The sequence below is a fragment of the Homarus americanus genome, unplaced genomic scaffold (genome assembly GCF_018991925.1).
Source record: "Homarus americanus isolate GMGI-L3 unplaced genomic scaffold, GMGI_Hamer_2.0 scaffold55843, whole genome shotgun sequence".
NCBI classification, from domain to species: Eukaryota; Metazoa; Arthropoda; class Malacostraca; order Decapoda; family Nephropidae; genus Homarus; species Homarus americanus.
In genome coordinates, this window is record NW_024733150.1 from 7,869 (window position 1) to 29,944 (window position 22,076).

Below are 22,076 nucleotides of genomic sequence, written 5' to 3' on the forward strand. Positions count from 1 at the left end.
GACTGGGGGTCTATTGGACTATGGGGTCTATTAGGACTATGGGGTCCTATTAGGACTAGGGGTCTAGGACTATGGGGGTCTATTAGGACTATGGGGTCTATTAGGACGAGGTCTATTAGGACTATGGGGTCCTATTAGGACTATGGGGTCTATTGGGACTATGGGGTCTATTAGGACTAGGGGTTTCTGAGGACTATTGGGGGCTATAAGCACTATGGGGTCTATTAGGACTATGGGGTCTATGGGACTATGGGGTCTATCAGGACTATGGGGCTATAAGCACTATGGGGCTGTCTATAAGCACTTGGGTAGTCGTATGAGTGCTACTCCTCCCAGCTCACACATACAGTACACCTGTTAATACCTCACCACGTATGAAGTCTCATCACCCACAGGTAAACTGATTCATACTTATACCTGTATCATACATGTATATTAACACTATATGTATGCATACCTCAACTCCCTGTACCACACACACACACACACACACGACCTACCGTGAAGAATGACGTTAAAATGAAGAATTCGGAGTTTATTGGTATATGATTGCCAAGGATCGAAGAGATACCGTATTGCAACAAGACATCGAGACTACAAATCACACACACATCACACACACCACATCACACACATCACATCACACGCACATCATCATGTAGTCTGAAGAAGTGTACACTACATCCTTCTAGAAATGGTGATAAAATAAAATAGATTGAGTATATTATCATAATTTTTTTCGTGTTAGTGAAGGTGGATGAAAGATTCTAATCTAACCTGAGTCAGTCGTAGGTGAGTCTTCTTCACCAGGCGTGATGAAGTCTGCTCAGTGTCTCTCCTCCTTATGGGCGTGGTTGAGGGCGTGGTGTTACGTCCGTTTATGCAGAATCTTTGTCCCGCCTCCCAGCATGTAGCAAAGAATGTCACAGCGAAAGATCAGGTGAGATTCTTATTACTGTCTCATCAAGATATAGTCATCGAGAGTCATAGGGAAATCACTTGTAGGATTAGGTTAGGTGAGAGGTTAGGTGGAGATGAGGTTAGGTGAGGTTAGGTTAGGTGAGGTTAGGTTAGGTTAGGTTAGGTGAGGTGAGGTGAGGAGTTAGGTGAGGTTAGGTGAGGTTAGGTTAGGTTAGGTTAGGTGAGTTAGGATTGGAGTTAGGTTAGGTGAGGTGAGTTTAGGTTAGGTGAGGTTAGGTTAGGTTAGGTGAGGTTAGGTTGGGGTGAGGTTAGGTGAGGTTGGGGTGAGGTTAGGTGAGGTGAGGTTAGGTGAGGTTAGGTTAGGTGAGGTTGGAGTTGGGTTAGGTGAGGGTTAGGTTAGGTTGGGTGGGGGTTGTTAGGTTAGGTGAGGTTGTTAGGTTAGGGTGAGGTTAGGTTAGGTTGGGTGAGGTTAGGTTAGGTTAGGTGAGGTTAGGTTAGGTGAGGTTAGGTGAGGTTAGGTTAGGTTAGGTGAGGTTAGGTTAGGTTAGGTGAGGTGAGTTTAGGTTAGGTGAGGTTAGGTTAGGTGAGGTTAGGTTAGGTTTTGTGTTATCCCCTTATCCTTCACACCCTTTACATTAACACCATTTGCCCTTCCCTTTTGTGCTCCTTTACCCTTATCCTCCTTTCCTTTACCCCCCTGAATACAATAGGTTAACCCCCTTGAGTACGATAATTTAACCCCTTTGACTACGATGGCTTAACCCACTTGAGTACGATAATTTAACCCCTTTGAGTAGGATAATTTAACCCCCTTGAGTACGATAGCATAACCCCCTTGAGTACGATGGCTTAACCTTGTTGAGTACGATGGCTAAACCTCCTTGAGTACAAACGCCGTAGCAAAGCAGAAAATTTATTAGATTGTGAAATATTAATCCTTATGCGTGAGAGAAATTACAGGGGCGTGTTGCAGTGACTGTGTGTGTGTGTGTGTGTGTCTGTGTGTGTGTGTGTGTGTGTGTGTGTGTGTGTGTGTGTGTGTGTGTGTGTGTGTTCGTGTGTGTGTGTGTGTGTGTGTGTGTGTGTGTGTGTTGTGTTTTTGTGTGTGTGTGTGTGTGTGTGTGTGTGTGTGTGTGTGTGTGTGTGTGGTGTGTGAAGTGCTGTTTGTGTGGTGATCCTTGGTAAGTGACCTTTGTTAAGTAGTGTTTGTTAAGTGGTGTTTGTAAGTGTTCTCTTTTAATTGACCCTTAAAGTGTTTTGTTAAGTGTACTTAGTTAAGTGACCCCTGTTAAGTGACCCCTGTTAAGTGACCCCTGTTAAGTGTCCTCTGTTAAGTGACCCCTGTTAAGTAACCCATGGCAAGTGACCCCCTGTTAAATGATCCCGGTCGTGACGTACAGTAGTTAACGGCCCAGCCAATTACAGCTGACTACGACTTCTTGACCAATCACAAGCCTTACTAAACAATATTTAGCCAGTGAATGTTTTTGTTTTACGTAGAGAATGATGTGGTGTAATAGTGATGAATGTTAGAGTAAATTTTTAGTCAATGTTGAATGTTTGTTTGGATTCCACACCACAATTTTAATTTCACCTGATGACTCTACCTTTATGGACAGAATAATGTATCAGTCTACTGCTTCAGGTTCATGAGTCTGAATCTCGGGGTTCGTGGTTCAGGAGGAGAGGCGACAAGACTTTAATAGTTTTTCATGAGGATTAGCCCACCCGGGTACTGGTAACTGACCCACATCGGCGCCTGGGGAGCGAATAAAAAATTTTGAACCAAAACTAAATACAGAAATGAAAAAAAAAGATCAAGAGTGAGAAACGATATATATGTTGTGTTGTCAATAGTAAGAGAAACAATTGAGACCTGCAATTGTGTATAAATGAGACAGAAAGTCAGATCAGCAACCTGGGACTTGGTCACAATTTTGGTGGTGCCATATGGCAGCAGGGTCTACCATTAGACAACACATTATGTTTCCAATATCTTCCCAGGCGGTAGTACCTCCCTGTTTGGTAGCTGCCTACTACCTACTACCTGATTAATTAAAAAAAATGGGTCTAAATTTGTCTATTAATCTCAGTAAAGGTCGTCCTTGGTTAAGAGTCTGATAATTAACTGTCTTCATAGTAATTAGGATAATTACAAATTTTCATACTGCAGGGCCTATTAAGATAATTAATTATCAATATTAAAAAAATCACAACAGGTCCTTAATCATCCTGTCTAGGATTATCTTTCCCGAGGTTTTGAGCAATATTAATTCTTCGGCCCAAAAAGTAAGACGCTTTGACAGATCCCATTAAACATATAAGCCTGGAGTTGTTTATCCAAGAGAAGGTTCCATCCTGTCTGTTGTGTTTAATCCACTCCTTCACCTTGGGGGGTCAGCTGAGGTGCGTCATGGCGTGTGGTAATGACCCATACTGTTTAGGCGTCTGTTACCACCCTGAGGAACCCCACTGTCTCATCTCGCACCACGACCGACACACCGTCCTGCCTGACTTAGTGAACGCCACAGCTACTCCATGTACTGGTCAGGTTAGTGAATACACCAGAGAAGACGGTCAATAAACATCACCAGAGACTCCACACCGTTCTGAAGCGCTTGTCAGTAATATATCACCAATAAAGAATAAAAAACACCATCAAACTATATTATCGGGTAGGAGGAGAGGGAAAAGGCGAGGAGGGGAGGGAGGGAGGGAGGTGAGAGGAGGTGAGGGGGGGAGGTGGAGGAGGTGAGGGAGGGAGGTGAGGAGGGGAGGTGAGGGGAGGGAGGGAGGGAGGAGGTGAGGAGGTGAGGGAGGGAGGTGAGGAGGAGGGAGGGGAAGAGTGATGAGGTGAGGAGGGAGAGGTGAGGAGGGAAGGGAGGGACAGGGGAGGTGAGGGAGGTGGAGGAGGGAGGTGTGAGGGAGGGGAGGAAGGGGAGGTGAGGAGGTGAGGAGGGAGGTGAGGGGGGAGGTGAGGAGGGGGGAGGGAGGAGGTGAGGGGGAGGGAGGGAGGGAGGAGGTGAGGAGGGGAGGTGGGAGGGGGGAGGGAGGGGAGGGGAGGAGGAGGAGGGAGGTGAGGGAGGAGGGGAGGTGAGGAGGGGGGAGGGGGAGGGAGGGGAGGGGAGGAGGGGGAGGGAGGAGGAGGGGAGGAGGGAGGAGGGGGGAGGGGAGGGGGAGGAGGGGAGGAGGTGGGGAGGAGGGGGGAGGGAGGGAGGGAGGGGGAGGGGGGAGGGGAGGAGGGGAGGTGGGGGAGGAGGAGGGAGGAGGGGAGAGGGAGGGGGGAGGGGGAGGGGGGAGGGAGGAGGGAGGGAGGGAGGGGAGGGAGGAGGGGAGGAGGGGAGGGGGGGGAGGAGGAGGGGGGGGGGGAGGGAGAGGGGAGGAGGGAGGAGGGGAGGAGGGGAGAGGGGGGGGAGGGGGGGAGGGAGGAGGGGGGAGGGGGGGAGGGAGGAGAGGGAGGAGGTGAGGGAGGAGGGGGGGAGGGGGAGGGAGGGGGGGGAAGGGGGAGGGGGAGGAGGGAGGAGGGAGGGGAGGGGAGGGGAGGGGGAGGGGAGGAGGGGGGGGGAGGGGGGGGAGGGGGGAGGGGGAGGGGGGGGAGGGGAGGGGAGGGGAGGGGGGGAGAGGAGGGGAGGGGGAGGGGGGGAGGGGGAGGGGGAGGGGAGGGGAGGGGGGAGGGGAGGAGGGGGGAGGGGGAGGTGAGGGAGGGGGAGGGGAGGAGGTGGGAGGGAGGGAGGGAGGGGGGGAGGGGGGAGGGGGGAGGGGAGGGGAGGGGAGGAGGGGGGGGGAGGGGAGGTGAGGAGGGGGGAGGTGGAGAGGGGAGGGGAGGGGAGGGGAGGGGGAGGGGGGGAGGGAGGGGGAGGTGGGAGGGAGGGAGGGAGGAGGTGAGGAGGGAGGAGGGGAGGAGGGAGGGAGGGGAGGAGGAGGAGGGGAGGGAGGAGAGGGGGGGGGAGGGAGGAGGGAGGAGGTGGGGAGGAGGAGGGGGGAGGGGGAGGGAGGGAGGGGGAGGGAGGAGGAGGAGGGGGAGGAGGGAGGAGGGAGGGAGGGGGGAGGTGGAGGAGGGGAGGAGGGGGAGGTGAGGAGGGGGAAGGGGGGAGGGGGGAGGGGAGGGAGGGGAGGGAGGAGGTGAGGAGGGAGGGAGGTGAGGAGGAGGAGGTGAGGGAGGTGAGGAGGAGGAGAGGGGAGGAGGGAGGGGGAGGTGGAGGGGAGGTGAGGAGGGGGAGGGAGGAGGTTGGGGGGGGAGAAGGTGAGGAGGAGGGGAGGTAGGAATCAACAAGAAGACCAATTGCTATAAGAGAAAATTTTAATCTAATTTACCATAAACAGTGTCGCACCTTCACAGTCTGATGCTCTCTACATCAACAGATTATGCTCAGGGCTTCGCACGCTTCGGATCAAAGGCATACAAGTTACTCAGCACGTACTACCTATACACCCCAGGACGTAAGGCATGTGAGGACCTCAACTCCTCTATGGCACTGCCCGAGGTAGGTACAGTATATATAGTTCCTCCACCAACGGCAACACTCAAGAGATGATAATTATAAAGTAATAATTTGGACTATTTTTTTACTCAAACTTATCTGAAAAAAAAGGTAATGTTTAAATTTATATCGTAATGATTCAGGGGAAAAAAGTATGTATACTTTATGGAAATTTTACATTGATAACATAAATGACGTAATGAATATTTTAAATGTGTTGTCATTATTTCAGTAGTCATTAACACTAATTACTCGAAGGTGATATTTCTGAACCTAGATCCTGTACACGACAAAGGTTGCATCAAAAACAAAAATCTGAGAAAGTTAGATATGGAAATAATCATTTTTAACACCTTAATCTATCAAATATAACTTCCTTAGTTCAGTGTCATATTAAAGTAGACAGCTTTTATCATGGATTTTTTTTTGTGTTAAGTTCTTTTATTATTCAAGACACTGTGCTCCTGAGTTGTCGTCTTCCTCAACAGAGTGACGTGGAGGTGATGCACATGAGTACTGTGTATTACGGTTGGGTTAGAGTTCTGGCTGTTGATCTTGAAGAGGAGGGTACCTGGCGCAACCCTGACACAGGTGATAATAATGATGATGATGATGATGATGATGATGATGATGATGATGATGATGACGACAACAATAATATGTATGTTTAGAATCAAGCACTTGTAAGAAAACACTTATCATTAATATTCATACATTCAACAGGTGTCCACAGTGGAGAACTTAACAACCATCTCTTGTTTTTTACCTGTAGGGGAGTTGGTCGAGTACCTGCCCTGGAATACCGGCGCTGCACCTATTGCCACTGGTCAAAACTGTCTCATTATCTACTTGAGGGATAATAATTGGGATGATTACTACTGTAACTCCTACGCCCAACATGTGATTTGTGAGGTACCTGCCCCCTAACTACCCACACCTGCCCTTACCTCACTTAGTGTTAGTGCGTTCTGATCAAGAGGGAGAGACGAAGGGAATAGGGGTGAGTGATGAGCTTACGTAGTCAACAGAAATGAACCACCACACCACCACCACCATCACCATGTTTTGTGTGTCTGGGTTCAAAGTTCAACACAAGTACATCAACATTCTAGTTCTTAAGTTTACACTCTATAATAATATTCACTGAACTCTTGAACTTATTTATGTAATATTTACGTTCAAGAGATATACAATTAACACTTGTATTTTACGTGTGACTTTCTTAATTGATCTGTTTATATATTACAGAGATTAACTGTTGATGTATCGATGTTGTGTTGGTAATGTGGTCCTCCAAGGGGGGGGTGTGTGTGTGTGTGTGTGTGTGTGTGTATGTGTGTGTGTGTGTGTGTGTACCCTCTGTATTGATGGAGCACTATGGAGGCCTGTTAACATGAGTGTGAGAGAGAGTGGTGATGGGGGGAAGGTGGTGAGGAAGGGTGAGGAGAGAGAGTGGTGATGGGGGGAAGGTGGTGAGGAAGGGTGGTGAGGAGAGAGAGTGGTGATGGGGGGAAGGTGGTGAGGAAGGGTGGTGAGGAGAGAGAGTGGTGATGGGGGGAAGGGTGGTGAGGAAGGGTGGTGAGGAACGTAGTGGTGTTAATATACAAAGTAACATAACTTAAGTTCACTAATAAGGTTAAATAGAAAAGCTATCCTCAAGTAATATTTCAGAAGGTCTTTCCTACATTAACCTAACCTGACCTGATGATATTTATTGTTGTTGTTGTTGGTGTGTGTTTTTAGGATAAGTAATAATTAAATAATGTCCTGGTAGTAATAAGTGATATAGTCGTGGTTAAACTTATGGTCTACAGTATACGTAACTCACTCACTGTGTGTCTACCTGTGACTATGCTGTGACACTGTGACTTGCCTACTATGTGACTCTCTATGATTATACCTGTGATTATACTGTGACTATGATTATACCTGTGACTATGATTATACCTGTGACTCTGATTATACCTGTGCCTATGATTATACCTGTGACTCTACCTGTGTCTATAACCATAATAACAACTATAACTATTACGATAATTACAAGTAAATAATAAAAGAAAATGAAAATTGAAAACTAATAAATAAGAGTAAGAAATGAAGCAGACATACAGAAAAAAGTTGATTTGTATGTATGTATGTATGTATGTATGTATGTATGTATGTATGTATGTATGTATGTATGTATGTATGTATGTATGTATGTATGTATGTATGTATGTATGTATGCATGTAAACAAATTGCAATTATGTATGTGCCTGTGTGTACATAAGTGTCTATATGTATGTTTATGTTCCGTTTTGTGTATGTACGTGTATTTGTGTGTATTAATCTTACATATATAATTTATCCCAGGTGTATGCAAATTAAAAACCTTTCATTAACACGTGGATTATATTCATACCATTAATACATCTCAAATCAGTATCACATAAACTTTAAAAAATACTTAATTATACTGAATACAAGAATACAACAAAAATATACCGAGCAATAAAAATGAAAGGTTGTGATTGGTCCCTAGTAGTTATGTCTTTTATAATACTCTATTCTGATTGGTCTGTGAAAATCGGATCAAAATAATAAAAACAAATACTACTACTACTACTACTACTAATAATAATAATAATAATACCGCCTTGTTTATAAGTATAGATATCCTTCAAAATATTGGCGTTAAAATCGGTACCTTATTACACATCAAACATTCGGACACTCTCCTGACTAATATCACCAAATCCTGTTATTTCACGGCCCTTATATTAAACACGAGAGATTTAATTAACTTGGTTCATATTAAGGCGTTGAGTTTATATTAAAAGCCCCCCCCCTCCCCCCATTCTCTCTCTCTCAGGGTCTCAAGGAATGGTATCCAGTTAATTGTTGTTACTTGAGAAGGCAATCACAAGGTTCAGTTTCGTTCTTCTCATTTACAAGTTCCAATGGTAGCAGAAAGGCGAGCGAGTGTCCGCCTGGCGTGTAAGTATAGCCAGACGAAGAGGTGAAGGCAAAGAGTTATTAATTGCTCGTGTTAAAGAGATATTTTATACCGTCCTAGGAGATAAATCAAACGCCAGGCGATGATTGATTGATCTGGCAGTAGATTTATACGATATTCAGTGGCAATCAAACGCCAGGCGATACTTGATTGATCTGGCGGTAGATTTATACAATATTCAGTGGCAATCAAACGCCAGGCAATACTTGTTTGATTGATTTGGTGGCAGAGATAAACGATAGATATTCAGTGGCAATCAAACGCCAGGCGATACTTGATTGATCTGGCGGTAGATTTATACAATATTCAGTGGCAATCAAACGCCAGGCGATACTTGATTGATCTGGCGGTAGATTTATACAATATTCAGTGGCAATCAAACGCCAGGCGATACTTGTTGGTTGTTTACGTGTGTTTCTTAGGTCCTCAAAGACAGCCACAAGTCTTGACGATCATCTTGGGATACTTCTTCAGCACGATGTTGTTTTCATACGAGTAGTAGAGGACTGGGATGGTGGCCAGGTCTATGGGGGCACAGCAGGCGTTGGGGGGCACCTCGTGGTCATCAGATACTTCATCAATTACCTTCACCAGAGTCTGTACGAGGGCGTGGTTAGTGGCGTTGAGTTCAGCCTGCAGGGGGAATACACAATGACCCTCGCAGTAGTTAGCGTCGTATCCTTCAGGAGCGATGACCCAGTTCTCCCAGCCTAAGTCCCTGAAGGAGACGTGGAGGTGTTTCATCTTGCATAGTGTGTCTGACCCAATCGGCCTGTCGGTGATATCTGTGGGGAGAAGAGTGAGAAGAAGAGTGAGTTCTTTGAGATGAATTTATGACGCGGAGGTTGTGGGGGTGAGTGTGGCAGTCTCTCTCTCTCTCTCTCTCTCTCTCTGTCCTTATCTCTAAAAATTTCCAGGGATGACTTGCTCAGATAAGATTAAAATTATACATTAATCAGGACAAACAAAATTCTCATTAGACATGAATTAAAATTGTCAGAGGATGGAGTATTAATTGTGTGTGTGTGTGTGTGTGTGTGTGTGTGTGTGTGTGTGTGTGTGTGTGTGTGTGTGTGTGTGTGTGTGTGTGTGTGTGTGTGTGTGTGTGTGTGTGTGTACCAGCACACATGGTCACCTCGATACGTCCGTAATCTGCTCCTGGGTGGTGGGGGTGGGGCGGAGGCGGACCTGGCAGTACGAATCCTTTTCTTCTTGTAGGAGGAGGATGGGAGGGCGAAGAATCCTACCATGAAGGGTCTGTAGTCCTCCTGATCCTTGGCTCCTGACACTCCCACCTCATGGAACCGCCGCTCATGGCCTGTGGGGTTAAGTACCTAAAAGGTAAGTCTGACCTTGGTAATATTTTCTACATATTAAATACACACATACACCTGTGTGTATATATATATATATATATATATATATATATATATATATATATATATATATATATATATATATATATATATATATATATATATATATATATATATATACTATTCACACGCATACATACACACATACATACCTACCACTCACACACATAAATACCTCTACACACACACACATATGAGACAGATAGACAGGAAACAGACAGACAGAGGTACTTACGTCGATCAAGGGAGGTAACAGCAAGACGAAGACCAAAGTTTGTGTTGGGGAAGATGAGCCATGACAGTACAGGAGCCGTAACGTTAATGCTCACCCAGCCTGGCTCCCTCAGCGTCACCCGAGCCACCTCCGACTCACTCCTGATAACCAACACTTAACTTAGTTATGTTTCTAATTCTATAAGGTTCTAAATTTAAATATCCTAAGATTCTAAATTTCTAATTATCTAATTCTAATTCTCAGGTTCTAAATTTATAATATTCTCAGGTTCTAAATTTATTATATCCTAAGGTTCTAAACTTCTAATAATACATTTATGATTACAGGTTAGGGTGTGACAGTTGCCCCAACTTTGTCCTACAATGCTGTTCAAATTTGGGTGTTGCATATTGACATAAAAAATACCCACGTGCATTTTTTTGAAGATTCATGCATATTTGAGAGAGCTCCAGCTATTTGAAAAATAGTGATTTTGCTTATACGGCATACGCGCCTATATATGGGATTACACAACCATCATAAGGGATATTAACACAAATCATTTGCCTGTCTTAATTAAAAGCTGTTATCACTAACACAAACAAGTTAATCATTCTTATTCTCTCATGGTACATTAAGGGGTTTTATCATATATTCACAAGGTATTATTTCTCTAGAGCAAGAAACCATAATTTCTGTTGGGAAACAGAAGATCGTTTGGGCTGATTAGGAACGCGGAGTCTGTCATTTTCAACTACTTGAAGGACTTCTTGAAAGCTCTCCTCATCTCTGGCAACATTAAGAAAGTCATGGCAAAGTGTCACACCACGCTCTGCAGCCTCATTGACGACCTGAAGCTTGTCCACAACCCGTTTCATGTTCAGGTAGTCGTCATGATCCGCCCATTCACTGGCTGGACTGTGGAGAAACTGATAGGGCATGCCTAAAATGGTGAAGAACCGGCTTGAGTCAGGTCCAATTAGGTCCACCAGGGCAGTGCCACTTTCTGGGACAGGGGGAAGATATGGCTTTCCACAGCCCCCATGATTGAGCCCCACTCTCTTAGTAACTTCAGTGCCTTCATGGCAAAGAAGGGCCTTCCTCATCTCCTCTTTTGTTCTTTCTTGTACTTGGGACGAGAACAAAGCCAGTGGGGCCAACTCCTCAGTTAGGTACCAAGTGTGTCTACCGAGTGCCACACGTGCTTTGTCAACTATTGTGGCGTCATATGGGGCAAATTCAGCCAAGGTTTCGACCAAATTCAAGTCATTCAGTGGCGCACTTGCTGGAACGGGACAAACAATCCACCATGGGACATAAACAGCGACTGTGAACACACAATCCGTTCTAACTTGCTGATTTGACTTTTAATCACAACCTCGGCTTTGGGAAACTGCTCTTTGATCTGGCCTGACAAAAGAACAATCTTGAGGGTATAGAGCAGTTTAGCCATCCACCTTGCTTTGTGAAGTGCGCCGGGGTAGACCATCGTGAAGTTCACTGGCTCGGATCCTTTAGTTACAAGCAGCAGACAAAGCTCTACCAGCTCCTTGTAGTCGCCACGTGTAAATGGTTGGGCTAGAGATTCACGGAAGAAGTCAGCCATCTGCTGCTGGCGCTCCTCAAACACTCCAGGCATTGCGGGGTGGTAGTAGTAGTATTTCTTGTTTTCATTGTACGCCAGTTGAGAGAAATGGGTCTTGAACCTGGAAACACAATTATTGGGATTATTGTATTTGGTACTGATCTATAATATTGTTTTAGGTGTATTAAGATTGATATGATCGATCATTTGCTTGGTGTTAGTATATCTTATAAGTCTAATAAAAGAAATTCCACTAAATTTGTTCATTAGATAATAATATTCCTTGTTATTTTGTAAAGCCGACGGTGCTAGCTCAAACATGTACCGATCTCCAAGAAAATTTACCGGAGTGTTTCCTAGATAAATACACAACACTAAAACTTTGAACAGCATTGTAGGACCATTTTTTTATTTTTGGAGGGCAACGGTTACACCCTATTACAGGTGAGAGTACAGGTATAGGTACAAGGTGTGGATATATGTATTAATTCCGGGTGTGTGTGTGTGTGTGTGTGTGTGTGTGTGTGTGTAATATAAAAAATAAATATACACAACACTCCGAACATGACAATGAAAGAGAGAGAGAGAGAGAGAGAGAGAGAGAGAGAGAGAGAGAGAGAGAGAGAGAGAGAGAGAGAGAGAGAGAGAGAGAGAGAGAGAGAGAGAGAGAGAGAGAGAGAGAGAGAGAGAGAGAGAGAGAGACATACTCTTCGTCATCATTAATCATATACACGTGAAGACTGAGTGGTTCATCGTGGCCCTCAAAACGATAGATCTGTATCTCAGCCCCAAGCAGTGAGTGGTCCAGAGGTACATCTCTCACGTCGAAGTATAGCCTCTTGTTGGCCCCGTGGTGAGGTCTACCGTGTGGTGGATCTGTGCAGGTGAGAGAATGACTTATTAGTGTATATTTTTACCTGGAGGGAGGGAGGGGGGGGGGAGGGAATTAAGTGGTTGAAGTTGTGGTGATTGGAGGTGGATAAGAATGGGATTTAATTTAGTGGTGATTGACAGACAGACAGACAAACAGACAGACAGACAGACACTAACCTCTCCCTCTCTCTCTTCCTATCATCTCTTTTTCGGATGATAAATTTAACTTCTACCTTATCCTACCTCCATCCTTCTCTCCCTCCTCCTCTTTATCTCTTTCTTTCTTCTCTCTCTCCTTTCTCTCCTCCCTCTCTCTCCCTCCCTTTCTTCCTCACTCCCTCCCTCGCCTTTGTCCCAGATGTTGTGAACAAAGCAACACTTAAGTTATCTAAACACCCCCACCCCACCCCTCTCACAAAAGCTTATTAAAAGTTCCCAAACAAACAGAGAAAACATACACAAACAGCAGATGCCCTGCGTGGTGTTTGCCCTTGACCTCACGCACATAATCCCCAACCTCTCTGCCTTAACCACCCTCCCCAGATCACTCCAAAGCGTCCCTCCTAACCACCCTCCCTTTAAATCAACCCTTCCTTCCTGCCCTCCTCTCTCTCCTCTCCACCTCCCTCAGCCTTTCTCTCACCCCTCCTGACCCTCCTCAACCCTCACTCTTCATCCTCGGGACTTGAATATAAAATCTTTGTGGTTTGGATGGAAGGAGAGGAAGGAAGGGAGGGAAGGAGAAGGAAGGGGAGGAGAAGAGAGGGAAGGAGAAGGAAGGAGGAGAAGAGAGGGGAAGGAGAAGGAAGGAGGAGAAGGGAGGGAAGGAGAAGGGAGGGGAGGAGAAGGAGGGAAGGAGAAGGGAGGGGAGGAGAGGAGGGAAGGAGAAGGAAGGGGGAAGGGAGGGAAGGGGAAAGGGAGGGAAGGAGAAGGAAGGGGGAGGAGAAGAGAGGAAGGAAAGGAAGGGGAGGAGAAGGGAGGGAAGGAGAAGGGGGGAGGAGAAGGGGGGAAGGGGAGGAGAAGGGGGGAGGAGAAGGGAGGGAAGGAGAAGGAAGGAAGGAGAAGGAAGGGGAGGAGAAGGGTGGGAAGGAGAAGGAAGGGGAGGAGAAGGGGAGGAGAAGGGAGGGAAGGAGAAGGAAGGAAGGAGAAGGAAGGGGAGGAGAAGGAAGGGAGGAGAAGGGAGGGAAGGAGAAGGGGAGGAGAAGGGAGGGAAGGAGAAGGAAGGGAAGAGAAGGAAGGGGAGGAGAAGGGTGGGAAGGGAAGGAAGGGGGGAGAAGGAGGAGAAGTGGAGGGAAGGAGAAGGAAGGGAAGGAGAAGGAAGGGAGGAGAAGGAAGGGAGGAGAAGGGAGGGAAGGAGAAGAGGGGGAGGAGAAGGGAGGGAAGGAGAAGGGGAAGAGAAGGGAGGGAAGGAGAAGGAAGGGAAGGAGAAGGAAGGGGAGAAGAAGGGAAGGAGAAAGGGAGGAGAGAAGGGGAAGGGAGAAAGGGAGAGGAGAAGGGAGGGAAGGAGAAGGAAGGGGAGAGAGAAGGAGGAGGGGAGGAGAAGGGAGCGAAGGAGAAGGAGGGAGGGAAGGGAGGAAGGGAGGGAAGGAGAAGGGAAGGGAGGAGGGAGAGAGGGAGGAGAAGGAAGGAGGAGAAGGAGGGAAGGAGAAAGGGGAGGGAGAAGGGAGGGAAGGAGAAGGGGGGGGAGAAGGAGGGGAAGGGAGGAAGGGAAGGAGAAGGGAGGAAGGAGAGGGAGAAGGGAGGAAAGAGAGGGAAGGAGAAGGAAGGGAAGGAGAAGGAAGGAGGAGGAAGGAAGGAAGGAGAAGGAAGGGAAGGAGAAGAAAGGAGAAGGAAGGGGAGGAGAAGGGAGGGGAGAAGGGAGGGAAGGAGAAGGGAGGGAAGGAGAAGGAAGGGGAGAAGGGAGCGAAGGAGAAGGGAGGGAAGGAGAAGGGATGGGAGGTAGAGGGAGGAAGGGGAGGAGAAGGAAGACGAAAGACACACAAGGGAAGGGAGAGGAATTTTGTAATACATTAACACACCAGACAAAAATTCTTCGAGTTCAGTAGGTTAGGTTAGGTTAGATAAGGCTAAGTTAAGATTCCTATTCTTCACACATAACCCATTTCCTACATGTACACAGAATTGAACACATCATGTACACATCATTGAGCTGAATATGTGCACATCAGAGAGTGACTTAGCATATTCAGTCAGCTAACAGATAGCTTAAGAGGAATACAGGGAGTGGTGGCGAGAGAGAGAGAGAGAGGGTTTCTCTCTCTCTCTCTCTCCCTGAATGACGTCATTGTAAGGTAACCCTCTAAGACGTCAAGAATCCTACCATGTTGACATTTTCATTCCCCAGTGAACCGCGTCCTGGAAACATAACACCATTACTACCACAAACTCTACACCACACTACACCACACGAATATGACTCTAATGTATGTGATCCACTGACCTATATATACTGCTAATGAATATGATGTCTTTCCTTCTTTGTGTACGAACCTCTGTCCTGTATGGCGGTGAAGAGTGACATTACCCACATGAATTTGACCTACGTATATGTATGTATGTGTGTGTGTGTATGTGTATGTATGTATGTATGTATATGTGTATATATATATGTATATGTATATATGTATATATATATATGTGTATGTGTGTGTGTGTATACATACTGTATGTGTATGTGTGTGTGTGTTTACATACTGTATGTGTATGTACAGTCAATGAACATGATGCATCTCTTTGTGTATGAACCTCTGTCCTGCGTGGCAGTGAGAAGTGATACCACCCTCTGTATCAAGACCTGACTGAATTACTCAGAATAGGCAAACTGTACTACAAGCTTTGCCAATAAATTTGTTAAACTAAAACACTACACCATAACCATCACATACCTCACTATACCTCCATCTACAGGTAAAAAAAAGAGTACTATAGTTTAAAAGAGTCATTTAAGAGAATATACTTGATGTTTGTGACTAGTTATCTTGAGGTGTCTTCAAGAGAGCTGCAATACAAGGGAGATTTAGTTATTTTTATTATTGTTATTGAAGTGGTTATTATATACGTTATTTATGTTGTTAAGTGATTTTGTTGTTGGTTATTGTTACTGTTAGTAGTCGTAGTAGTTGTATTAGTATAAGTGGCGAAGGTATGGCTATTGGGGGAGGCTGGAGGCCATTTTATAAAAGAAAATTAAAAAAAATTAAGTATTAGTAGAAGTAGTAGAAAAGTAGTAAAAAAGTAGTATGAACAGTAAAAAATTAGTAGTAGTAGTGGTAGTAATAGTCGTAGATTCAGTGAGAAGATATATAATAGATTCTTTACATCAATGGTTCCTCTACACTGTACAAAGATAACAAGATAACCAGAACTGAAGATAACCTGTATAACTACCTTGGTCAAAATACCTTTATATTACTATCAATATACCTGGATATACCTGTACCTGGATTTTATGCCTAAATTAATGCTTCTAACTCACCTGTCTGAATATAAATTAGAGTTTAATTAGACATGTAGGAAGGTTAAGTTTCATCACAAGTAACTTTACCTGTATAAATGTCACTGGGGCCCGTGTCATAAAAGCAGCTCCAGCACCAGCACTCAACAGCACCTGGCAAATCTTCCTCCCTCCACCATTACCCAATAATAACACAGACGAACGTTCGCCTATCCTATGTTTGCGATAGATAGATAGATAAATAGATAGACAGATAGTTAGTTAAATAGAGAGAGAGAGAGAGCTACCCACCTCTACTGACGAAGGTGATGATGGTGTCGGCAGCAGTAACAGTCTCCCGGTGAGTGGCGTCCATATGGGCTGAGTTAGCGTGCCCATGTTCGTCCAGGGTGTCGTACACACTCTTGAGCCAGGTGGGTGCTGAGCCGTGGGCGCGGTGCAGGTGAATGTGGTGGTGGTGTCGCCCTTCCCTTACTAATGGTGGGGCGGGCAAGTCCAACACGTCCAGAATGTCCCGGGCCAACTCAGCCGCCTCTTCTGATCCTAAGTTGTCAGCTAACACCGTCCGCCCGTTACCGTCATCCATCCACACGCCCACACCTGCTTCACACACGCCCACCATCATCCACACCGTCATCATCATCACCCACAGTACCCCTCGGTGTGGTAGAATCAGTCGCATTGTTTATATTCCAGGATATTACCTTCAATGTCTTATAAACTTGGGGTCAGATTCATGCCCGTGTCACTGGTAACTGCGCGTCACTATTTACATTATTTTCATCACATCACTTTGGCAAATATTACAAAGGCGATTTTCCCCCCCCCCTCCCCTGCCTAAGACACTGTTCACTGTTATGGACACTGTAACATGGTAACTATTCCCTTCACTGTCACAAACTTGCGTTATGATCTACTAGAAATAAATCTCTATTGTTACTTCTCCCTTCGTCAATGATGTACTGTATTGGTCACCTCAGCTTGACGCACACACTATGAGGACTACAACTGTATCACTGTTGTCACCGCCCTGCACTAGAGGCTGGACCAACGCCACAACCTGATATTCTATACCTCCTGGTGATGAAGACTCGTGAGATGCGGCAGCTACATGACGACAGACGTGCAGGCAGGCTGAGAGGTAGGTACACACTGGGCACGTCCTCGGTGGTAGACCTCAGCCAAACACAGACCACGACGCCCTCTGCCAGCCTCTACCACACCTGCTGGTCTGGGTTACCTGAAGATGATGTGGTTACCTCTTGTCCTGCTGGTGCTACTGCTGGTTACCTGGACTTGCTTCTAGTTGAACTGATTGTCATGACTGTATGTATCTGTGAGTGTACGACCGTGTGTGTGTGTGTAGACGTGATCAGGTTGTTTAAACACGCATATATCCTTGGACGTCAGAAAACTCGAGGAGGTGCGACTAACACTAAACCTCCCTGTTAATGCCTAAACCTGACTCTACCCTCACCACGACATATACACACACACACACACACACACACACACACACACACACACACACACAAAATAAACAAGTCCAATCACACAAATCACCATAACTTAAAGGGATTATTCTCTCTTAAATATATTCTTTCCAAACATTCCAAAAGTAAAGGAGATGAAAAAAATTGACACCAAGCGAAAATATATTGGAAAATGTTCGTGATCTTTGTCAACCTTAGACTGACCCACCTTCACCATTCTTCATCCATTCATTAGTTCCTCTCCTTCTCCCAGTCCCTCATACATCACTATACATACACACCTATACACACATACACCTGACTAATACAACGACTATACATTACTGTGTCTGATGGTTAAAAGTATTGTAATAACTTTGAAAGAGGATGAGGGAAAACTTGCCATAATGACATTCTCGTACCCTGGGCATCACAAGCCGACTGTACCCTCAGGTTAGTCTGTGTTGCCGGTGTAAGATGATATACACAAAACAATTTATACATTGAAAAAAAAAACCACACACACACACACACACACACACACACAAGTAAAAAAGAAATAATCATAATATTCTCTCTAAGTAAGAAATAAATACCTACAAGTGAGAGATAGAGAGATAAAAACAGAAACTTGGAGAGAGAAACAACATTATTACAGAGAGAGAGAGAGAGAGAGAGAGAGAGAGAGACTTCAACGCCAGGAGAATTATAAAGAGTTACAAGTAAACTCACAGACCACACCAGCTTCTACACTATCTCTCGTCCATCTGTGTCCTAAAGAGTTGTTTGTTAATCTAGTTTTTTTCTTCTACAGTCAGCTGGTAAACGTAGGGACACTTCTAGCCACGGTCGAGTCTCTGTCCACTTTTGAAGACATATTTGGTGGCTCTCTCTCTCTCTCTCTCTCTCTCTCTTCTTTAAGTAAGATGGAATTTGATGTAGGAAGGTTTGAGAATTCTGCTTCAGTGTCAAGAGAGAGAGAGAGAGAGAGAGAGAGAGAGAGAGAGAGAGAGAGAGAGAGAGAGAGAGAGAGAGAGAGAGAGAGAGAGAGAGAGAGAGTCATCGAAGAAAATTTATTATGATGAACTAATATATTTTGATTAAGTGATAATATCGAGTTGCGTCATAATAATAATAATAATAATAATAATAATAATAATAATAATAATAATAACCGATACTACTCCTACTAATAATAATAGAATGAGAAAGGGAGGAAGGAAAGAGGGGAAGAAAGGCAAGGGAGAGAGCAAGAATAAGAGGAAGGAAGGAAGGAAGGAAGGGATTAGGTATGCTCATTACTCAACAGGTAACCAGGGTCAGTACTGTCACCTCAATCTCAGACACACACATCTCCACCACATATTCCTTACCATTACTACTTAAGGGTTCCTTGGAGAGTGGGAGGGAAGAGGGATGGGTGGAAGGGGGGTTAAATGGGAGAGGGAATGGGTGGAAGGGGGGTTAAAGGGGAGGGGAAGAGGGGGTTAGTGGTGATTCCTGACAAGTGGCAGCTGTGTATGAGGTAAAATAAACAGTGTGTTACCACCTTAGCCTACTGTTTACATGTTAGCCATCTGGCGTGTGTGTGTGTGTGTGTGTGTGTGTGTGTGTGTGTGTGTGTGTGTGTGTGTGTGTGTGTGTGTGTGTGTGTGCTTCCAATCTATCTTTACTGTAACAATTATACGAGAACTCATAACAAAAATATTCTACTGATGGCATTCATTTATTATAACATTAATAAGAATAAATATAGATGCCAACAATATAGTTCTATCACATATGTAAAGTACAATTTAATGTTTACAAAAGATAGAAAGTGAATGTATTATTATTACGCACACAAAATACCTAGAGTCAACCTTACTGAAATATTTGAAGGTGAATTTGGAATTATAGGTCAACAAGAAGAATGATTTAACAGTAGTATATAAATGGGACAGTGTATTTAGCAAGGTATATGTTCGAGTTTTTTTCAATTTGTTTCATAGTTTTCTTTAATATATTTTCTTTTTTATCGTAGAAAATGTAACTGAAGAGAATTGTATACCAGGGAAGACTCGTCAAAACTAATAATTTAGGAGACATTTCATTCATGATAAGGTTTTTAGTATCAGTCTGTTTTATTCACTATTGCTCGATGGATAAATACGAATAACCTCAGTTAACTCAAGAACTATTAATGAAAACAAACATTAAGTAACTAAGCATAACATAATTACAGTACAGTAATTTAATTTAACATGACCCTACGTTAGATCTTTAAGCTACAGACAATAGATATATACCAACCTAAGGTGACATAACAATCTGTAGTTGGAGATTAGGTCGTTGTGTTTACCTCCGACAGGTGTTTGTCGCCTGTCATACCTTGGAGCTTACTATGAGGGGACGAAGAGAACAGTTTTCGGTGACACCTCAAGTTATCATTGGGATATTGTTCTTCATCATTCACTCAGACAATAGACCATTATGCTAGTACCCTCCACAATGCCATGTTACCTGTACTGTGTGAGGATTCTTTATCATTTATTAATTAGGTTAGATAAAATAATTTCTAAAACATACAATGGATTACCAAATTTGACCCAGACCACAGCCTGTCGAGAGGGTATAGTCACAGCTTACCAAGAGGAGTTGATCTTTTATTTGTGTCACTCAGAAATGGGTTCTTATAATATATATAGTGACATGTTATTTATTTATTTTTTAATCTTCACGGGTGTCTAATCTTCATGTGACTCAACAGTTATACAATACTTGGTAATACAAACAGAAAATATTTTCGTAATAATTTTCTTTGCCGAGTTAGTGACTTGACCAACTCACTGATTGACTCTCATTCGGTGGGTGAGTCAATCCGTGAGTCCCTTGTTGCCTTAATTCAAGAGTGTCTCCGTTCAGTAGGTAAATCAGACCAATGTTCAGCACCATGACTCTCCCTTGACACGATGGTGAATCATGACTCTCCCTTGACACGATGGTGAATCATGACTCTCCCTTGACACGATGGTGAATCATGACTCTCCCTTGACACTATGGTAACTCATGACTCTCCCTTGACACTATGGTGAATCATGACTCTCCCTTGACACGATGGTGAATCGTGACTCTCCCTTGACACGATGGTGAATCATAATCGATAGAACTTGACATTGCAGGAATCATGACTTCCTCGACACGATGGTAATCATGACTCTCTCGATACGATAAAGAATCATGACTCTCCTTGACACTATGTGAATCATGACTTCCCTTGACACTATGGTGAATCATGACTCTCCTTGACACTAAGTGGTGAATCATGACTCTCCCTTGACACTATGGTGAATCATGACTCTCCCTTGACACTATGGTGAATCATGACTCTCCCTTGACACTATGGTGAATCATGACTCTCCCTTGACACTATGGTGAATCATGACTCTCCCTTGACACGATGGTGAATCATGACTCTCCCTTGACACGATGGTGAATCATGACTAGACGTAATTTTATCCCGAGGAATTTAAAATCTCCAAGAAGAAGGAGGAGGAAGTTGACCCATTAGAGGAAAGGGGACCACCACAGGAGAATTGGAAGGACAGAGGAGGGGGAAAGGTGAAGGAACTACCTGGGGAGGAACTACTTAGGGAGGAACTATCTGGGAAGAAAGATGGGGAGGAACTACTTAGGGAAGAAGATGGGGAGGAACTACTTAGGGAGGAACTATCTGGGAAGAAAGATGGGGAGGAACTACTTAGGGAGGAAGATGGGAAGGAACTACTTAGGGAGGAACTATCTGGGAAGAAAGATGGGGAGGAACTACTTTAGGGAGGAAACTACTACTTGGGGAAAAAAGATGGGAGGAACTACTTAGGGGAGGAAGATGGGGAGGAACTATCTGGGAAGAAACTACTTAGGGGGGAGGAACTACTTAGGGGAAGATGGGGAGGAATTACTTAGGGAGGAAGATGGGGAAGGAACTACTTAGGGAGTGAAGATGGGGAGGAAACTACTTAGGAGTGAAGATGGGAGGAACTTAGGGAGGAAGATGGAGGAACTACTTAGGGAGGAAGAGGGAATCACTAAGGAGAAGATAGCGAGAACTACTTTGGGAGGAAGATGGGGAGGAACTACAAGGGAGGAAGAAGAGCAGGAACTACCTAGGGAGGAAGATGAGGAGGAACTACTTAGAGGAAGATGGGGAGGAAAACCTAGGGAGGAGGAAGATGGGGAGGAACTACTTAGGAGGAAGAGGGGGGAGGAACTACTTGGGGAGGAGCTACGTGGGGAAGGAAGATGGGAGGAACTACTTAGGGAGGAAGATGTGGAGGAACTACTTTAGGGAGGAAGATGGGGAGGAACTACTTAGGGAGGAAGATGGGGAGGAAATCCACTAGGGAGGAAGATGGGGAGGGGAGGAACTATCTGGGAAGGAAGAAGATGAGGAGAACACTTAGGGGAGGGAAGATGGGGGAGGAACTACTAGGGAGGAGGATGGGGAGGAACTACTTACAGAGGAAGATGGGGAGGAACTACTTAGGGAAAGATGGCGAGGAACTACCTGGGGAGGAAGATGGGGAGGAACTATTTAGGGAGGAATTACTACCTGGGAGGAAGATGGGGAGGAACTACTTAGGGAGGAGGAACTACTTTATGGGAGGAAGATGGGGAGGAACTACTTAGGGAGGAGGATGGGGAGGAACTACTTGGGAGGAGGAA

General features: G+C 44.9%; 2 protein-coding genes and 1 long non-coding RNA gene across 6 annotated transcripts; 1 reads left to right on the forward strand and 2 right to left on the reverse strand.

Annotated features, from left to right (window-relative positions):
• Positions 1 to 833: 833 nt before the first annotated feature.
• LOC121869394 (mannose-binding protein C-like) lies at positions 834 to 6,792 on the forward strand. Of its 2 annotated transcripts, XM_042370744.1 has the most exons (5): positions 834 to 940; positions 3,323 to 3,472; positions 5,284 to 5,405; positions 5,891 to 5,993; positions 6,175 to 6,792. In XM_042370744.1, exons 2-5 carry the CDS (start codon positions 3,460 to 3,462, stop codon positions 6,327 to 6,329), a joined length of 393 nt encoding a protein of 130 aa, XP_042226678.1. In that variant the 5' UTR covers positions 834 to 940; positions 3,323 to 3,459; the 3' UTR covers positions 6,330 to 6,792. The 2 variants fall into 2 exon arrangements, with proteins under 2 accessions (XP_042226678.1, XP_042226676.1); XM_042370742.1 differs by lacking the exons at positions 834 to 940; positions 3,323 to 3,472 and having other exon boundaries at positions 5,252 to 5,405.
• A 987-nt stretch (positions 6,793 to 7,779) lies between these two features.
• LOC121869395 (protein 60A-like) lies at positions 7,780 to 17,331 on the reverse strand. Of its 3 annotated transcripts, none has more exons than XR_006089540.1 (6): positions 16,192 to 17,331; positions 12,281 to 12,449; positions 10,010 to 10,149; positions 9,534 to 9,716; positions 8,742 to 9,183; positions 7,780 to 8,681 (listed from the first exon to the last, which is right to left on the reverse strand). XR_006089540.1 is itself a non-coding variant. In XM_042370746.1 (6 exons), the coding sequence occupies exons 1-5, from the start codon at positions 16,580 to 16,582 to the stop codon at positions 8,825 to 8,827; spliced, it is 1,242 nt and encodes a 413-aa protein (XP_042226680.1). In that variant the 5' UTR covers positions 16,583 to 17,331; the 3' UTR covers positions 7,780 to 8,732; positions 8,793 to 8,824. The 3 variants fall into 3 exon arrangements, 2 of the variants coding, with proteins under 2 accessions (XP_042226680.1, XP_042226679.1); XM_042370746.1 differs by having other exon boundaries at positions 7,780 to 8,732; positions 8,793 to 9,183; XM_042370745.1 differs by having other exon boundaries at positions 7,780 to 9,183.
• Positions 17,332 to 20,701: 3,370 nt separating this feature from the next.
• Positions 20,702 to 21,743, reverse strand: LOC121869390. The gene is made up of 2 exons (XR_006089539.1): positions 21,695 to 21,743; positions 20,702 to 21,179 (listed from the first exon to the last, which is right to left on the reverse strand). It is a non-coding gene; the product is annotated as an uncharacterized LOC121869390 (long non-coding RNA).
• Positions 21,744 to 22,076: the final 333 nt, after the last annotated feature.

Excerpts from the sequence above, each read along its gene's own strand:
- LOC121869394 (XM_042370742.1), top strand. The coding sequence starts at position 5,265 with ATGCTCTCTACATCAACAGATTATGCTCAGGGCTTCGCACGCTTCGGA. Across the intron at positions 5,406-5,890 it reads CCTCTATGGCACTGCCCGAG|AGTGACGTGGAGGTGATGCA; the intron begins GTAGGTACAGTA and ends CTTCCTCAACAG. Across the intron at positions 5,994-6,174 it reads CTGGCGCAACCCTGACACAG|GGGAGTTGGTCGAGTACCTG; the intron begins GTGATAATAATG and ends TTTTACCTGTAG.
- LOC121869395 (XM_042370746.1), bottom strand. The coding sequence starts at position 16,582 with ATGCGACTGATTCTACCACACCGAGGGGTACTGTGGGTGATGATGATG. Across the intron at positions 9,717-10,009 it reads TGTTACCTCCCTTGATCGAC|GCCATGAGCGGCGGTTCCAT; the intron begins GTAAGTACCTCT and ends TTAACCCCACAG. Across the intron at positions 9,184-9,533 it reads CAGATTACGGACGTATCGAG|ATATCACCGACAGGCCGATT; the intron begins GTGACCATGTGT and ends TTCTCCCCACAG.